The sequence below is a fragment of the Penicillium maclennaniae genome (genome assembly GCF_028827695.1).
Source record: "Penicillium maclennaniae strain IBT 15551 chromosome Unknown utg000001l:1.0-3280838.0:1.0-3283122.0, whole genome shotgun sequence".
Taxonomy (NCBI): domain Eukaryota; kingdom Fungi; phylum Ascomycota; class Eurotiomycetes; order Eurotiales; family Aspergillaceae; genus Penicillium; species Penicillium maclennaniae.
The window spans coordinates 2,891,552-2,906,039 of record NW_026623213.1 but is presented as its reverse complement, the minus strand read 5'-3'; the positions used below and the strand labels follow the sequence as shown (position 1 = coordinate 2,906,039).

Genomic DNA, 14,488 nt, shown 5'->3' with positions numbered 1-14,488 from the left:
ACAGATAAGAAGCGGTCTAGGCCGGAAAGAGTAACTATATCCTCGCGAGGGGAAAGCACTCAAGAAATATGATTTAAAACCGGCAACAGGAAATGTGGAGAAGTTCACATGACGTAGAGGTATCAAACATCAAAAAAAAAGCAGACCATTAGATGTGAATTACGATTAAGCGGCGGTAGATGGGCGGCCTGCGTTCTCGACACTGTCGCGGTTTACATCCTGGCGTGACTGGCGCGAGCGTAGGCTCATGCGAGACGAAGTGACGGGGGCTGATTCGGTGGCAGTTAGAGGGGGAACTGTACCTGGTTAGTACGTTCGATCAACGTGAGTTTGGATTGCACTTACTGCTGAAGCCATAGCCCTCGGTGGTTCCCTTGCTATCGTGGGGATCGATCTCGACGCGAATGGCAACGTCCAATCCACCGTGCATGCCGCTTTTACTGCTGAAGCCATCGGCCGCGGCGTGGGTGGTACCGGCATTAACCTCACCCTTGTGCAGGGGCGCATGGCCGTCCTTGGGCAGACGGTCGAGCTTGGCGGACTCATCGCCCGCAACGCCGTTGGTAGCCGGAGCAACCACCTCTGTGAGACAGGCGAAGTTACGCGATGGCATAGTCACCTTGTTCCACGAGGCACTCTTTTCTACACCACCAGGCTGTTTGTCGAAGAACGGCATGAGAGTCTCGTCACAGTCATGATCCAGACGATGGATCTTGTTGCGTCGGGCCAGGAGATTGGCGACGGCCTTGGGAGGGGGCTTGTTAGTGATGGCACTGCTGACCACGTTCACGATGAAGCGATGGTCGTTCTCGCCAGACAGGTTCAGCTTGGTCTTGGAGTAGAAGCGGCCCACGGCTGCCAGGTGGACATCACCACCCAGGATGGTCACACGCACCGAGTGGGCGCGGGCAAGCTCCTGCAAACGATGAATGAGCATCTTACGCTCCTTCTTGTGCTGACGAGCTGTGTAGTGATCGTCCAAGTCATCCAACAAATCGACGTTACCGTCAAATTCGTTGAAAAGACCACCCGCGACACCGAAGCGCTTGTTCAGGAGACGAATGGGAGCAATGACGGGCGAGGTGAGGATGTTCTCGAGCCACGCCAGACGTGGGTACGCGATAGGGACACCCAGGAGAACCACCAGGTGCTTGATATCGCCATTGGCAAGCTCAATTTCGTGCTTCAGGCGATCAAAGATGACGTCGTAGGTGTCCGGGTAGTTCACCTGGTGCCGAGTGCGCTCGGTGCGAGCATCCAACCCCACAAAGGCAATACGCTTTCCAAATCGCATGTACAGACTGCGACTGCGCTCCTCGACATAAGGACCGGGGCGCTTGCCGATAATCCAACTATCCTCCTGGACCTGAGGCTCAAGAATGTAGGTGTTCTCCAACTGGCGCTCGTCCACACCAGCAGTACCGTTCACCGCATGCATGGTCTGAGGCGCATCGGTGGTGAAGGTCGATTTGGGCGGAGCAATGTGGTGCTGGAATAGGCAGTAGTACTTGAAAGCAACACCGCCAATACCTCGAAATACAGCGCACTTCATGAAGTGATCAGTGTATGAACCGAAACCATCAATGATATCATGATCATCCCAGATGTTGACCTGGGGAATGCGGCCATTGGCAGCGCGGAAGGGCTCCGTGTTGTACCAGCGAACGTAGTTGGCATAATAGTATTCATCACAGTCCGCGCGCATCTTGTTGTTGAAATCGTGATTACGACGCTTATTCGGATTGCCAATGGCAGTCCAGGGCTTCAAGGGACCGTCCACACGAATTCCGTCATTGTAAATCTGGTCACCACCACCAACCATCACGTGGAAGGGCTTTTCACCGTGGACGCGCAAAACATCATTCCACAGATTCGGACCAAGCCACGCATCCATATCCGTGCCCACGGAAAAACCATTACAGGAGTGGAACATAATGCGCATGGACTGGTCCTCCGCGGGGACCACGAACTGCCAAGGACCCTTGGGCTGCTCGCCGGACTCGAACACACCCGGGATATCATACTCCCAGCGAGCCTCGTAGGACTCAACCGGAACAGTTAGGGTGAAACGCCAGAATGTCTTGTCGGGGTCCTGGTATAGTTTGAGGCCCTCAACAGTCTGCTTAGATGGAGACAGGGCTTGTTCCTGAGACCCGACGGGGCCAAGCTGACGGAGGGCTAGCTGAGGCTGATCCTGGCCAGGCTTGGTGACAATCAGCACACTGCCAAGCCAGACGGGAGAGGGCTGAAAATGCATGTTCTTCAGATTGATCAAGGGGCCGGAAATGAGCTCGAAGCGATCGCTAGCGCCGACGGGGGCGGACTCGCCATTGGGGATGACCCCTATAGCAACATCTGGTCAGTCTCGCGCGTTTGCGCGAAGCGCAGGAGCTCCGGATCATACCATTGACGGGGGCTGCAGCACCAGCAGCCATATTCAGGAAGGATTTGACGCGACGAAAGGCCCTCGCGGATTGAATGGGAGGAAAGTCAAGGGAGTGACGGGAGCCGTAGATAGGAACGTCTCTTGATAACAACAACAACAACAGCACCAAAAATAGCGGGGGGGGGAAGGAAATTGTAACTAAAGAGAGTAAGAGTTAGGTAGAGAAGGAGAGCCAAGAATAGGGCTACAGGGCTGAAGCGAAATGAGCTGTGCCGATCGAGAGTAGCCAGTACCGCCCAGGGCAGGCATAGACCCAGCGGAGATTCCGGTACAGACGAGAATCATCGGAGGTCATGACGCTGCCAAGAGCCACGGCGCAGCTCCCCGCGCACGGCGGGCCAATTGAGGACCATTGATTAAAGGCTCCGCCCGGGATCGAGCCTCTCTAGCCACACAAACCGGTTTCACCGTGTCGTGGCGGTGCAACAAATAAACTGTACGGTACCTTTCTGCAGAGGGCCACTGACTTTGCGTCTCTTCTTCTTTCATGCAGTCTTACGTGTCCATTCCCCTATCGGATGAAACCTCATGAATTTACTCATTTTTATATATGACAAGAGCACAAAAAAAGGTCAATGACATGATCTAATGAGAGCATGAGGCACTACTTGTACTGTAGTAACGTGAGACATACGAAAACCTACCAATTACGGTATAGCAAGCCCCCATCCACTCAAACTCCGAAAATCAGTGGATCGTGGAACCAGTTTCCGAACCCGATCATCACGCCACAGTGGCTGGAGCGGTGAACATGTGTATCACTCGCATCAAGGGGGTGAGGGGTCGGAGTCGAGTCCAATGTACTGAAACGTCGGAGCCTGAAGAGCCAGCAATCTGGCCTGACTCAATCGAATCGAACAAAATGGTTGCATTCTTCTTGCGCACGCGGTACTGCTCAACCGTTAGTCCATCCTTAGCCCCAAACCAAGCATCCGTAGAAGCCCTCCGCAGCAACTCCCGCATCGGATCATAGTAACGCTGGTGGGACTCAATGGATCTACCACTGAGACAACCTAGCAGCTCGGCAAATTCGTATAGGAACTGGCTGAACTGTATGGCGATCACTAGTTCGAGAGCCGAATGAAACTGACGAGTCGATACAGCGAAAGATGTGAGTATACCCGTGCGAACAGGATTGAGATTGCCAGTAAGAGTGCATTCGAGGGCATTCAGGAACTGACCTGCTCCAATGCTAAGAACAAGCTCGGCTCGGCTCCAGACTTTTCCGAAGTCTGCCAGATGCTCGGGTGCGCGGTCAGTCAAATACACCTGGAGATGGAGGGTCTTCAAGTTAAAGCCAAGTATGATCTTCCTGTTGGGCAGCCCGAAGCGAATGGATGGGATCGGTAGGGCACGGAAAATGATCAACTCAGCACTAGGCTCCCTTCTACTAACATGAAGGAGTTCGAGATCAATCTGAGTCGGCTTAAATCCGTTAGCTGTAAGCAAGTGGACTTCATCGGGATACATCTTGTTTGTAGGCTCCTTTTCAACGACAAGGAGGTACAACCAGTAGTCAATCATGCTCCAACGAGAAATTAACGGCGAAACGGTACCGAGAGACTCTATGGTGTTGACTTTGGCTTTATATCCCAAAGAAGAGAGTCCAAGCATCTTGTTGGAATGTAAGTGAAAACTCGCAGCAGTAAATGATAGCGGAGCGACAGCGAAGCTAATTTTTATCCGTGAAGTGAAGCTGAGAGTGACGAACGTGATGAATAGAGGATGCTCATGCCTTTTTAATCCCTCTTGATCCCTCTTGATCCCTCTCTCATGCCATGACTCGAACTTTGTGGGATCTCCTTCCTACGATCGAGGTCTATGAGCATTGTCGCATGTTGAACGGAACAATAGACTTGAGAAAATAAGATGTGTGATCACAAAGCCCGAGGATCGATTTTCTTGTAAGATTCACAAAGACATTGCCTGCTCTTTCTTTGTTTCGCCGTCGAAAGCTTTGTTCTCATGTGAGACAGTGGTCTTGTATGGGTCGGGCGTGTCTTTTCATTGTTTGTCTGTGTCGAGAAGATATGATCATATTAAGACAAGTACAATTAATAACAAAAGCAGCATACGAGACATACAAAACAGATACCGACAAAGTGAGTTTCAGATCTATTAGGTAAAGTCCTCGAGCCGGTTTACGTGGGTCAATTGCAAGGAGAGAAGCATTCTGAAGGGATTGAATTCAAAAGTTACAAAGTCGAACAAATTTCTCTTCCCCTTCGGCTTAAACGTGATATATGATTTCTTTCCCTAGATACTCAAGCTCGGCTCTCGGCCCGTACCCGCAACCACGCTGATCCACATCGGGCTACTCTACGAACCACTTCTGCTCTATTACTATTATATAATTATTCACGAGAGATTTACGAATCAAGATTTCCTCTAGATTCGTTGGGTAATTTCATGACCTGATCTAGATGCTCCCCATCATTTGTTCTAAGATGATCACTCACGGTTCGTCCACATTTTAAGTAGCGTACTTTCAGAGCTGAGAAACAGGCTAGTTGGGAAAATTAGGTGAGCTAAATGACAAACGTTTGGTCTCACATGAACTGTTTCTTGCAGTGTATGAATTTAATTCTTGGGGTTCTAGTCAATACAGCTCTAAGATCTCTTTTCCAAATGATTGTTTATTCATTAGTGCTCACTAAACAAGTGTCTGACTATTCTAGATCTTCACCAATAGTCCCTAAATATTCTCCATTTTTAGTACTGTGCACGTTTATGTATGTTGAAATCATAGCTATCATATGGATTAGAATGCAAGAGCGATGAATCCGTGGCATGAGGGGTCCAAAAAGCGAGGAACGGTCGATAAGGTATATGCAGGCGCCGGAAGACAAGCATGAGACAAAAGACCGGGTACGAGCCAGGCGGCTTTAGTCTTGGTTGGTCGGTTGCGGAAGACGGAAGCTGCACAATCAAACATCTCAGCAAATATTCACTTAAGTCATGTTCATTCTGCAAACTTTTGATATCATCCCCACGGACTGTGATTGGTGTAAGGGTAGAAGCTGTAGATTGTGGGATCATTTGGGTAGCACATGTCATCCACCGAACCATTTGCCGCCGAGGCCAGTTGATCAAAAGAGCCTTCTCCGAAGTTCGGATAATCGTGGTCGGCGAAGGGCGCAGACTGGGCGAATACTAAGTCTTCGAGATGGCGAGGTTCCCAGGTAAGGCCATGGCTCTGGCCTTCTTCGTCAACATCGATCGCTTCGGAGGAGTCAATGGAGGCGAGGGAGGCTGGCTCATCGGCGGCTTGTGGTGTTTCAATTTGCGGGGTGGAATGGGAATTCGTTGATGCGCTATCCACATCTACACTATACTGTTGAAAAGCATGTTAGTCTCAGGTCAGCTGTAATAGAAGAAGGAGCAGACACTTACCTTATCCAGTAAGTTTTTAATCTGTTCTGCAGTGCGTATATCGACCACACCGCTTAAATATCTTAACATTCTCTCGTAATCTTGCACCTTCTCAAAAAGCTGCCCAACTTGCCTTGAATGATGAACCAGGTTAGCCAACATGATCAGAGGTATCATGGTAAGGGGGTTAGGTTCTCAACCTACCTATTAACTTTCTCTCTCCATCCAACAGGATAGACACAGGTCGCGCTCAATTCTCGGCACTGCCGACAAATTGGGCCTTCACCACTGCATTTAGTTTTTCGCTGCCTGCACGACTCGCAGGCCCGAGGCACTCGCCGATTGTAACGTGGGGCAATCCCCGATTGTCGGGAGATGGCAATCTTGGCAAGTTTTTTATTGCTGTCGGGCCGGACCGAATCGGAGACTTTTGCCGTTAGTGCCGTTGGGTCTCCGAATGATGTATGCAATGGTGCGTGGTCAGGTTGCATGGTCGGCAGTTCTCTTTGCGATGCAAGTCTCTCCGTCGAACTTTGAGGCGTATCTTCCATCGTCGCCAGAGTCTTTTGGGATGACATCTTAGTCAAGCGTATGGGTTGGTCGCGATACCATGTAGCGTCAGTATCCCGATGTCATATGGTAGACTTTGATGGGTTGATATGCTCGAGGGCAGGTTTGGACGTAAGGCAGCCGTAACGCTGCCTGGCGAGACCAACGGGTGCATCGAGACTGATATATCTTGAACGGCGCCAACTTAAAGAAGTGGATCGAATATTCGAGGGACTACAGGATGAGGCTTGTGACCTTGCATCGCGGGTCCCACATTCCCATGAGGCTGTTGATGTAAGTGGCTCCAGCAGCCCCATTGCTTTTTTGAAGTGCCACTTACATCAATATCATACGATACTGTATTCACGCGTTGAAACCTTCCGCCCGAGAGACTGATGATCCGTGGCTGATGAACAGGCTAGAGACGGCTAGCGTATAATCTTAAATAGTTTTGCCGGTTCTTCACGCAAGTCACGTCAGCACTGCCGTGAATGGCAGTAGACGGTTGAGAGATGACGTCATCAATCCAGCCATCGTGCAAATTTCTTTTTGGGTCCGGTGGTCTTCCACCATTGCGGGACGTGCCGTAACTTTGGGTCACATCATTCTGTATTCTGTTGTCTGAGGTCAAAGTTATCACCAGGGGGGGGGGGGTGCCTCTGATCGACTCGGATCTCAACGTGGATCTGCATCGGGCCCAAATTAGGATCCCCATCTAGTGGCCCACAAACAGTGCGGCTCAAGGATGCCAAACTCAATATAAGAGCCGCCCGAATTCATGTTCATATACACTTTATTGGAAACCATTTCCGTAACGCGGGGTTGACTTGTCGATCAAATGTCCTAGCCAAGAGTGGATCGTTCGCGAGCCCAGACATCCTGGCTGTGATTCCAGATCCGAGGAAGTGGATTGTCAAGGTCTCAATCTCCCGTGAGAGACCTATACCCCCAATCCCTTGTGAATATACTTTGAGATAGTTCCCCCGTGCCACGTGGCTCCCCCGTGCAATGTGGGATTTAATTCCTGTTCATTGGCGTTCCATCTAGTTATATGCATTTACTCATGTTGTGAAATGCACCATCTGGTATGCAACCGGCATACAATTGAAGTTGTGCATGTACACTGGGGTGACGTTGGCCAAGAAATAGACCTGTCGTGGCTGAAAACAGGTCTCCATCGTCATTGAGGTGAAGAACCTTCATTTCGAAAACCCTTAAGTGGACGACTCCCAATGCTTTCTAGCATGTTTTAGTCAAGACCCGTATTCGCACAGGGTCTGTGGCTTAGTTTCTGGCAAGTGGTCAGCCCTCGGTAGCCCACCTGGTAGCTGCAGAAGTGTGCCTTAGGTTCGTGACATTCGAGCATTCCCAGATCATTACATGGGGAAACCGTCACTACGCGAAAACAGGACTTTGAATGTAAGGAGAAGCGAATCAAATGCCTAATATGAACACCTAATATAATACAATGTATCAAAGTCTATTACCGAACCAGGTTCTCGAACCACTTCGCGTCACGGGCTCTCTGAATCCGCTCGGCCTTTCTCCTGTGAGCCAAGGCATAGCCACATCCAGCACCAGCAAAGTAACCACCCAGATGGGCAGCGTGATCCATCTTGGTGAGTCGGGACAAGGGGAAGACGCTGAGGAAGCGGGCCGGTGTTACCATGCTGAACACTTCGGTTGCGACTAGGCAAGAGAGGAAGATCCAGCCCTGCGTCCAGAGAGTTTCTCTTAAGTCGTGGGGCAGGATCCACAGGGTAATTTTGTCACTAAAGTTAACCGTTAATTATGGACAGAAAGTCTAGATAGGGGGAAAACTTACTTGGCGTGGTACATGCACCAAGCTGCAACGATACCACTCGTTGCAGCACTAGCACCAAGCGAGGTCATACCGAGGTAGCCCAGTAGCACACTTCTTGACAATGAGGCTAAAGAGCCGAGAGCTCCCGAAGCGAAATAGATGGCCAAGAAGTTACCACGACCGAGTTCATCATGGACTCTAGTTCCCATAAGACCCAGAACCATCATGTTAGTCGCCAAATGTCTCCAAGTCTGGTGACTGAAAGTGCTGCCAATCATACTCGGCGCACTGGGGTAGAACGGAACGATAACGAAGAAGCGATTGAGCAATCTCCACGAGGGCGGGATGTATTTCCACATCAGGGTCACTGCCACGTTGGCACCGATGATGGCTCCGACTGTCGCAGCGGCCGGGGGGATATCGGGCCAAAGACGGTCCTTTCTTGAGGGAGGCTCGTAGGTCGTGGCGAGGTAATAGCATAGGCCGAGGGTGAGGAGGACAAATAGCGCAGGCGCCACAAGCCGTTGGGTCTACACGAGTCAGTAAATGCATTTTGAACAGATATCAAAGAAGTCATACGGTTGTAACTTCCATGGCTTCAGGCTGGTTCAGAGTCCCAGCAATATGATGCTTCTGGACCCAAGCAAGGTACGGACGCTCGTTAGGATCCGCGCGGGGGCGAGCTAGGAGCATCAATCAGTACAGACTTTCACGGATTCCGCAAAAGAAATACACACCCTCGGTGAGCGCCGACTCCTGGTACTGTTGCAACGAGGTATTTTCTTCCATCAGGCGCTGCAGCTTCTCCTGCTCCTCTTTCTCACCCTCGAGCCACTTCTGACGCTTTCGCTCCTTCTCAGCAAGCAAGTACCTTTCGTTCTGCTCACGAGCTTCTTTGAGAACACTCTTCCCGTACGGCGAATCTTCCTCGCCAAGCTCAGCTTCATAGGATCCGCTCTGCGGCTTATACAGACCAAGCTCTTCTGCACGACGCACGAGCTTCTCCTCAGCCTCACGTTCCTCCCGCTTAATACGAGCCATGATAGCGGCATCTTCGTCGACTGGGTAATTCACACGCAGCCATTCCAGGCAAATATCGAGCTGAGACTGGGGTACGGCGCGAGCGATATCGAGCGGAAGGTCCAAATCGAGCGTTCCCTCTAGCCGGCGAGCTTGCAGAACTTCCAGTGTTCTATTAGCCAACTTTGGTGATACCCTCGTGCGGTGGCCAAAGATGGCTCTGATCTCGAGATCAGAGAGGGGCTTATCGAGGAGAGAGTCGGAGGATGGTTCGGAATGGGCGGGAGCAGCAGTCTTCTTGGATCTTCTCTGATGATGAGTAGTCGCGGGGTACCGGGGATAGGAGTAGAGAGTATTCGGCCGGGAGTTCGTCTGGCATAAAGTGTTCAGCGAGCTAAATTGGCGTCGGGATGTGCTGTTGTATAGAGACGGTGCGATGCGGAGATCGCGACAGACAGGGCGGAATGTCACTGGGGGCAGCACACTCGAGAGCCGGAGCCCTGAGCATGGAATCCGCCATGCGACCCAGATCGCATTGCTCATATCCACTGGAGGGCCTCAAAAGGGTGCACGAGGGACGAAAAGACTGAGCTCAACTTTTTGAACCGCGTTGATGGCCGGCGGTGGGTTGTTCCGACTCCGGGCTCTCCGCGATTCATGTGGGATGATCTCTTATACCCTTTGAGTGCTGTGCATGTCGACAAAAATTTTTTCCAAAATTTGTTCCCTTTGAAGAGATATGTTTCAACCCAGCTTGGACGGTTATCCTCGAAGATAATTTTCACTTGTTGGCTCTCAATCCTGGTGGTGAAATTTTATGAACAAGCCTCCAATAGTGAGGAACTTGAAGACTGCAATGTATTTACATGCGGGGGTTAGGCTCCTTCAAACCAGACAAATAAATCACCGAGAGAGAATGTCACTCAAGCTCATCTCACTCAGCAAATTTATTGAGAAACAAATGAAATACTATGATATTCTTCAGCACTTTAACATGGAAAGTCGAACACCAACCTAAATTGTTGGATACTACCCCACACGTGATGACCCAGATACGTGGAGAGCCAAAGATCTAACATAGACCCCCCTCAACTTCACCATACCCTCTTTAATCCATCTTACCCCCTTCTCTGAGCTCTGAAAATCAAACAAAAAATCGAGATGTCCTCCGAAAGCTTGCCTATTAATCCCGCCGCCTTTGCCGAAGCAATCAAAGAGCTTCCACTCTCGGCAGTCCACAGCAAACTCCTCGAGCTGCGTAACTCGATCGCACACCTCCACCGATCGAACGCTGAGATGCGCCTCTTCCTAGCCGAATCGGAGGAGACGGAAGAAGAGAAGAAGGAGCTACAGAGTTATGTTGAGGAGAATGAGGGTGTGGTCGTTTCTATGAGTGAGAGGGTTGAGTTGATTAAGACCGAGCTCGAGAATCGGGGGAAGCCATGGATTGAAAATGAGGAGAAGCTCGATGGGAATGGAGAGATAGCCGAGGTACCGGCGATAAACGGGACTGGTGAGAGTCACATCTCCAACGCAAACGGGAATGCGGACGCGAATGCGGAGCAGGAGGTTGGTGTATATCTGTGATGGAGCTGGTGATGGATCAGATGATTATGATCAACGAGATTACAGGATACGCTGCATGGGAAAGCCTCTATGTGATAGGATCAGCGAGACTGCTATCCTAGGTCCGACACCTTTCCTACCTGACACTCCATCGTCCAGGAAGCTACCAACCCTCTTCTTGCACTGGAAATGCCCGGAAAAATCTCTCGCGACGAGAATGCTACGCTTGCAGATGGGCTCATAGATGGAAACACCTGTGTTTTACCAAACCTATTGAAATCACCATACCACGCTTGAATGACCAGAAGAATAGCTCAGATGGTTTAGGTCCGGCTAATGCTAGCCTCAAATGCAAAGATCGTCATAAAATAATTCACATCGCATGCTAAATGCTCATCCCCGAATCTGAGCCTATCGGCAGGGGTTTCCCATTTTCCGAATGGCAGAAAAAGAAAGCAGAAACACAAGCCAGCGGTCTAACGCCCGAATAACATGTCGTAGTCGTCACTGATGGAAAATATGGAATTGCGCTCCCGACCGGCGGAGCTCTAAATGGCAGGCTGTTGGGCCCAGTGGCCACCGTTTAGCGCCTCCGGAGGGACCCGCTGCTGCTTGATGAACAGGTCAATCAAAGGCTGCATGGGCTCCATCTCCTTGTCGGAGACCAGCTGGTAGTACTTGGCAACGGTGACGAAGTGCACAAAGCACATGTTCAGAATATCATGTTTGTTGATATGCCAGAAAGGGTTCAGCCAGTGGGCATGGTACAGATGCGCGTAGCAGCGGAACATCTGCTTCATGATACCCTGGCAGTCCTTGTAGAATGTCTGAGGGAAACCACTAGACTTTCCAATCCATTCGTCTGGGTTGCTGTTTGCTCCAGCTGGGGTTGAGGGGTCTGTAGGGGTAGCGGGGGGAGCTCCGTTGGCAGCGGCGTCCTTGATTGAGGCGGTTTCGGGGATGCCGTTGACGTTCTCAGTAGGGAACATGACGGGATCATGGATTTTGCTGACGATCCATTTCTCGACGCGATTGATGAATTTAGGGGCGGAAATCTTAGCTGCGCGGCCGTCCACGAGCCAAGTGTAGGTCAACCTAGATGATGGCGATCAGCCTCTACCCCGGATTTCAGTATCTACCCCACCCTCTGCCACATACCTTCCTGCGGACATTGTGGGACATGTGCTCTCATTGCAAATGGGGAAGCCCGTGACACCGTTCACCTCCTGGATGACCTGAAGCATGCCGTGGAGTAGACGATATTGTTCAACAACTGCCCCGCATTAGCATTGCATACGCAGTATTCTCATCATGGCGAGCGGACTTACTCTGGTGAGCCAGCCATTCTCCTAACTCCACATTCTTCGGACAGGCACACAAGGTCAAGAAGTTACCCCTAACGTTCAGCGGAGCGTACTTCTCTTGGAAGAAGTATTTAGGGGCATCGGGGTCATTTGCGGTGAGGCCTTCCACGGACAGGCTGTTGGTCAGCGAGGGCGAGTTCGACATTGTGCCCTGCGGAGCTTGAGCTTGCGCCGGGCTCTTGGGCGGATTCTTGTTATTTCCTCCCCTGCCAAACCCTTGGCGACTGAGGGGCGAGTTAGTAGAGGTAGATAAGGAAATTTGAAGTGAAATGGATGGAAGAAATAAGATGAGGATAGGGAAGACAATGAGGATGTGACAGAAAATCGAGTGACAGGGCTATTAGACTTTTGGAGGGGACTGCAGGTGTTTGTCTCCGCGAGTACTTCAATGCAGCAATGCAGTATGGAGGGGTGAAGGGGGCAACAAATCTCAGCGATCAAATCGCAACACAGGGTGGAACTTACACGCTTTGGAAAAAATTAGACATAATGGGCCCAGACGAGTTCAAATTCCCTGAAACAACAAGATTGAAGCAACGTGGAACGCGAGACGGTGAAGGAGGAGCTGGTCTCCTTTCTGCTGCTTAAACTCCTTTGGGCTGCTCGGTCTCGGATCATAGTGTTCTTCCGTTCATCGTGGAAGCCGACCTTCAACTTCTTTCGCGCTGCTCGACTCCCTTATCTCTCCATTGAGTTCTTTTCGTTCTATACACAGTGTACAGTCTGTCGGTCATGTCCGACTCCGAGGAAGACGCTGTCCGACGCCCCGGCCGTGCCGGCGCCAGTCACCAAAGTCCTGCGCCCAGCGACAACGGCTCCGATGGCGATGATAAAGACCTGTTCGGCGATGATCAAATGGACGAGGACAATGATGCGGACCTCTTTGGATCTGACGGCGAAGATGGAGGTGCAGATAACGAGTATGGCATACCTTCGAAGGCTGTGTAATGGCGCAAAGTACTAACAAACTGCCAGCCGAGCTCACCGGACCCTGGACGACGAACAATTGGACTCAGGAGACGATGAAAACCGTTATGACCGACGCGACCAGATGGATGAGGCGGCTGACGACGACGGTTTCGGCGAGACAGTCAACATCATGGACGTGAGCCTTGCGCGGGCGCCGGTACCAGCGACCAATGATGGCCAGGTATGCAGACACAGAAAACGAATCGCAGAATAGAGCTTGTACTAATTCCGTTTGACAGGTGTATACTGTGCGTGTACCTGATTTCCTGTCTGTCGAGTCGGAAGAGTTCAACCCCGAGACATATGTTGCGCCTCCGTATTCCACAGCTGCAACGTCGTTATGCTGGCGGAAAGATCCAAATGACGAGACTTCCTTGCAGTCAAATGCTCGATTCATCCAATGGGAGGATGGGTCTATTACACTTCAGCTTGCCTCTGCACCGCAAGAACAATACACCACCTCATTGAAGCCGCTCGCACCTCTCTCCAAGTCCGGCGAATACAACACGAAACTCGATTCTCACGTCTATCTCGGTGCTGCAGTTGAGACTGCCTCGGTGTTCCGTTTGACGTCTCATGTCACACATGGTATGACCATCCAACCGACCACCCTGGAGTCGGACGACGCTGTCCAGCGACTCCAAGAATCCTTGGCTCTCGCGGCCCGCGGCAGCAAGCAGACTGCCGATGGAACTGCGCCTTTGATCGATACGAAGGTAGATCCCGAGATGGCCGCGCGTAAGGCTGAGCTCATGGAGAGAGATGCTATGAAGGCCGAGCGCCGCCGTCAACAGCTCGAGGACCGCGAGGCAGACCGTACTGGTCGCCGCGCAGCTGCTTCCCGGCCTATGGCATCGGGCCTCAGTGTCGGTGACCTCGAGAGTGGCGGTATGCGCACGACTCGACCCCAGAAGCGTCGGCCCAACCGCCGTGGCGAGATCTACTCTGACGATGAGGAAGACTACGGTCGTGGTGCTCGCTCTCGTGAAGACGAGTACGACGAGGACGATGGGTTCTTGGTCGGTAGTGATGAAGAGGAAGAGGTGGTGGAAGATGATGACGAGGAAGAGCTTATGGATGATGACATGGATGCCGAGGGCGAGGCCGATGAAGAAGCTGCACCGGCGAAGCCACGAAGCAAGCCAGCGCCTCGGGAGGGCACACCTCCAGCCAGGAAGAAGAACCGCTATGTGGTGGACGACGATGACGAGGACGAGTGATCTCCCAGAACCGTTGGTTTCCTTTCCTTTCTATTCTCCATTAGGTCTTCCATGGCCGGGGCGTCACAACTACAAAGGCTGGCATTGATAATTGAGTTATACTTGCTACTTGTGACCACAAGGTGCATCCTGTACACTAAAAATTTAATGAAATGATCAATGATCAATGATCCTCTCG

The 14,488-nt window shown here is 51.3% G+C and overlaps 7 protein-coding genes across 7 annotated transcripts; 2 read left to right on the top strand and 5 right to left on the bottom strand.

The window, feature by feature from the left end:
• Positions 1-165: 165 nt before the first annotated feature.
• N7477_001120 (uncharacterized protein) lies at positions 166-2,435 on the bottom strand (the record flags this gene model as incomplete). The annotated part of the gene is made up of 3 exons (XM_056962783.1): positions 166-296; positions 346-2,343; positions 2,405-2,435. 3 exons carry the CDS (start codon positions 2,433-2,435, stop codon positions 166-168), a joined length of 2,160 nt encoding a protein of 719 aa, XP_056827786.1.
• Positions 2,436-3,169: 734 nt separating this feature from the next.
• Positions 3,170-4,060, bottom strand: N7477_001119 (uncharacterized protein; the record flags this gene model as incomplete). The annotated part of the gene is made up of 1 exon (XM_056962782.1): positions 3,170-4,060. The coding sequence occupies one exon, from the start codon at positions 4,058-4,060 to the stop codon at positions 3,170-3,172; it is 891 nt and encodes a 296-aa protein (XP_056827785.1).
• Positions 4,061-5,429: 1,369 nt separating this feature from the next.
• On the bottom strand, positions 5,430-5,995 carry N7477_001118 (uncharacterized protein; the record flags this gene model as incomplete). The annotated part of the gene is made up of 2 exons (XM_056962781.1): positions 5,430-5,780; positions 5,840-5,995. The coding sequence occupies 2 exons, from the start codon at positions 5,993-5,995 to the stop codon at positions 5,430-5,432; spliced, it is 507 nt and encodes a 168-aa protein (XP_056827784.1).
• A 1,855-nt stretch (positions 5,996-7,850) lies between these two features.
• On the bottom strand, positions 7,851-9,734 carry N7477_001117 (rhomboid protease PCP1; the record flags this gene model as incomplete). Its single annotated transcript, XM_056962780.1, has 4 exons — positions 7,851-8,139; positions 8,193-8,701; positions 8,751-8,854; positions 8,909-9,734. 4 exons carry the CDS (start codon positions 9,732-9,734, stop codon positions 7,851-7,853), a joined length of 1,728 nt encoding a protein of 575 aa, XP_056827783.1.
• Positions 9,735-10,352: 618 nt separating this feature from the next.
• On the top strand, positions 10,353-10,778 carry N7477_001116 (uncharacterized protein; the record flags this gene model as incomplete). Its single annotated transcript, XM_056962779.1, has 1 exon — positions 10,353-10,778. The coding sequence occupies one exon, from the start codon at positions 10,353-10,355 to the stop codon at positions 10,776-10,778; it is 426 nt and encodes a 141-aa protein (XP_056827782.1).
• A 527-nt stretch (positions 10,779-11,305) lies between these two features.
• On the bottom strand, positions 11,306-12,344 carry N7477_001115 (Mob1/phocein family protein; the record flags this gene model as incomplete). Its single annotated transcript, XM_056962778.1, has 3 exons — positions 11,306-11,852; positions 11,916-12,030; positions 12,086-12,344. Coding segments are annotated over 3 exons (921 nt in total), but the record flags the coding sequence as incomplete, so codon positions are not given.
• Positions 12,345-12,853: 509 nt separating this feature from the next.
• Positions 12,854-14,310, top strand: N7477_001114 (Paf1-complex subunit LEO1; the record flags this gene model as incomplete). Its single annotated transcript, XM_056962777.1, has 3 exons — positions 12,854-13,041; positions 13,097-13,271; positions 13,330-14,310. 3 exons carry the CDS (start codon positions 12,854-12,856, stop codon positions 14,308-14,310), a joined length of 1,344 nt encoding a protein of 447 aa, XP_056827780.1.
• Positions 14,311-14,488: the final 178 nt, after the last annotated feature.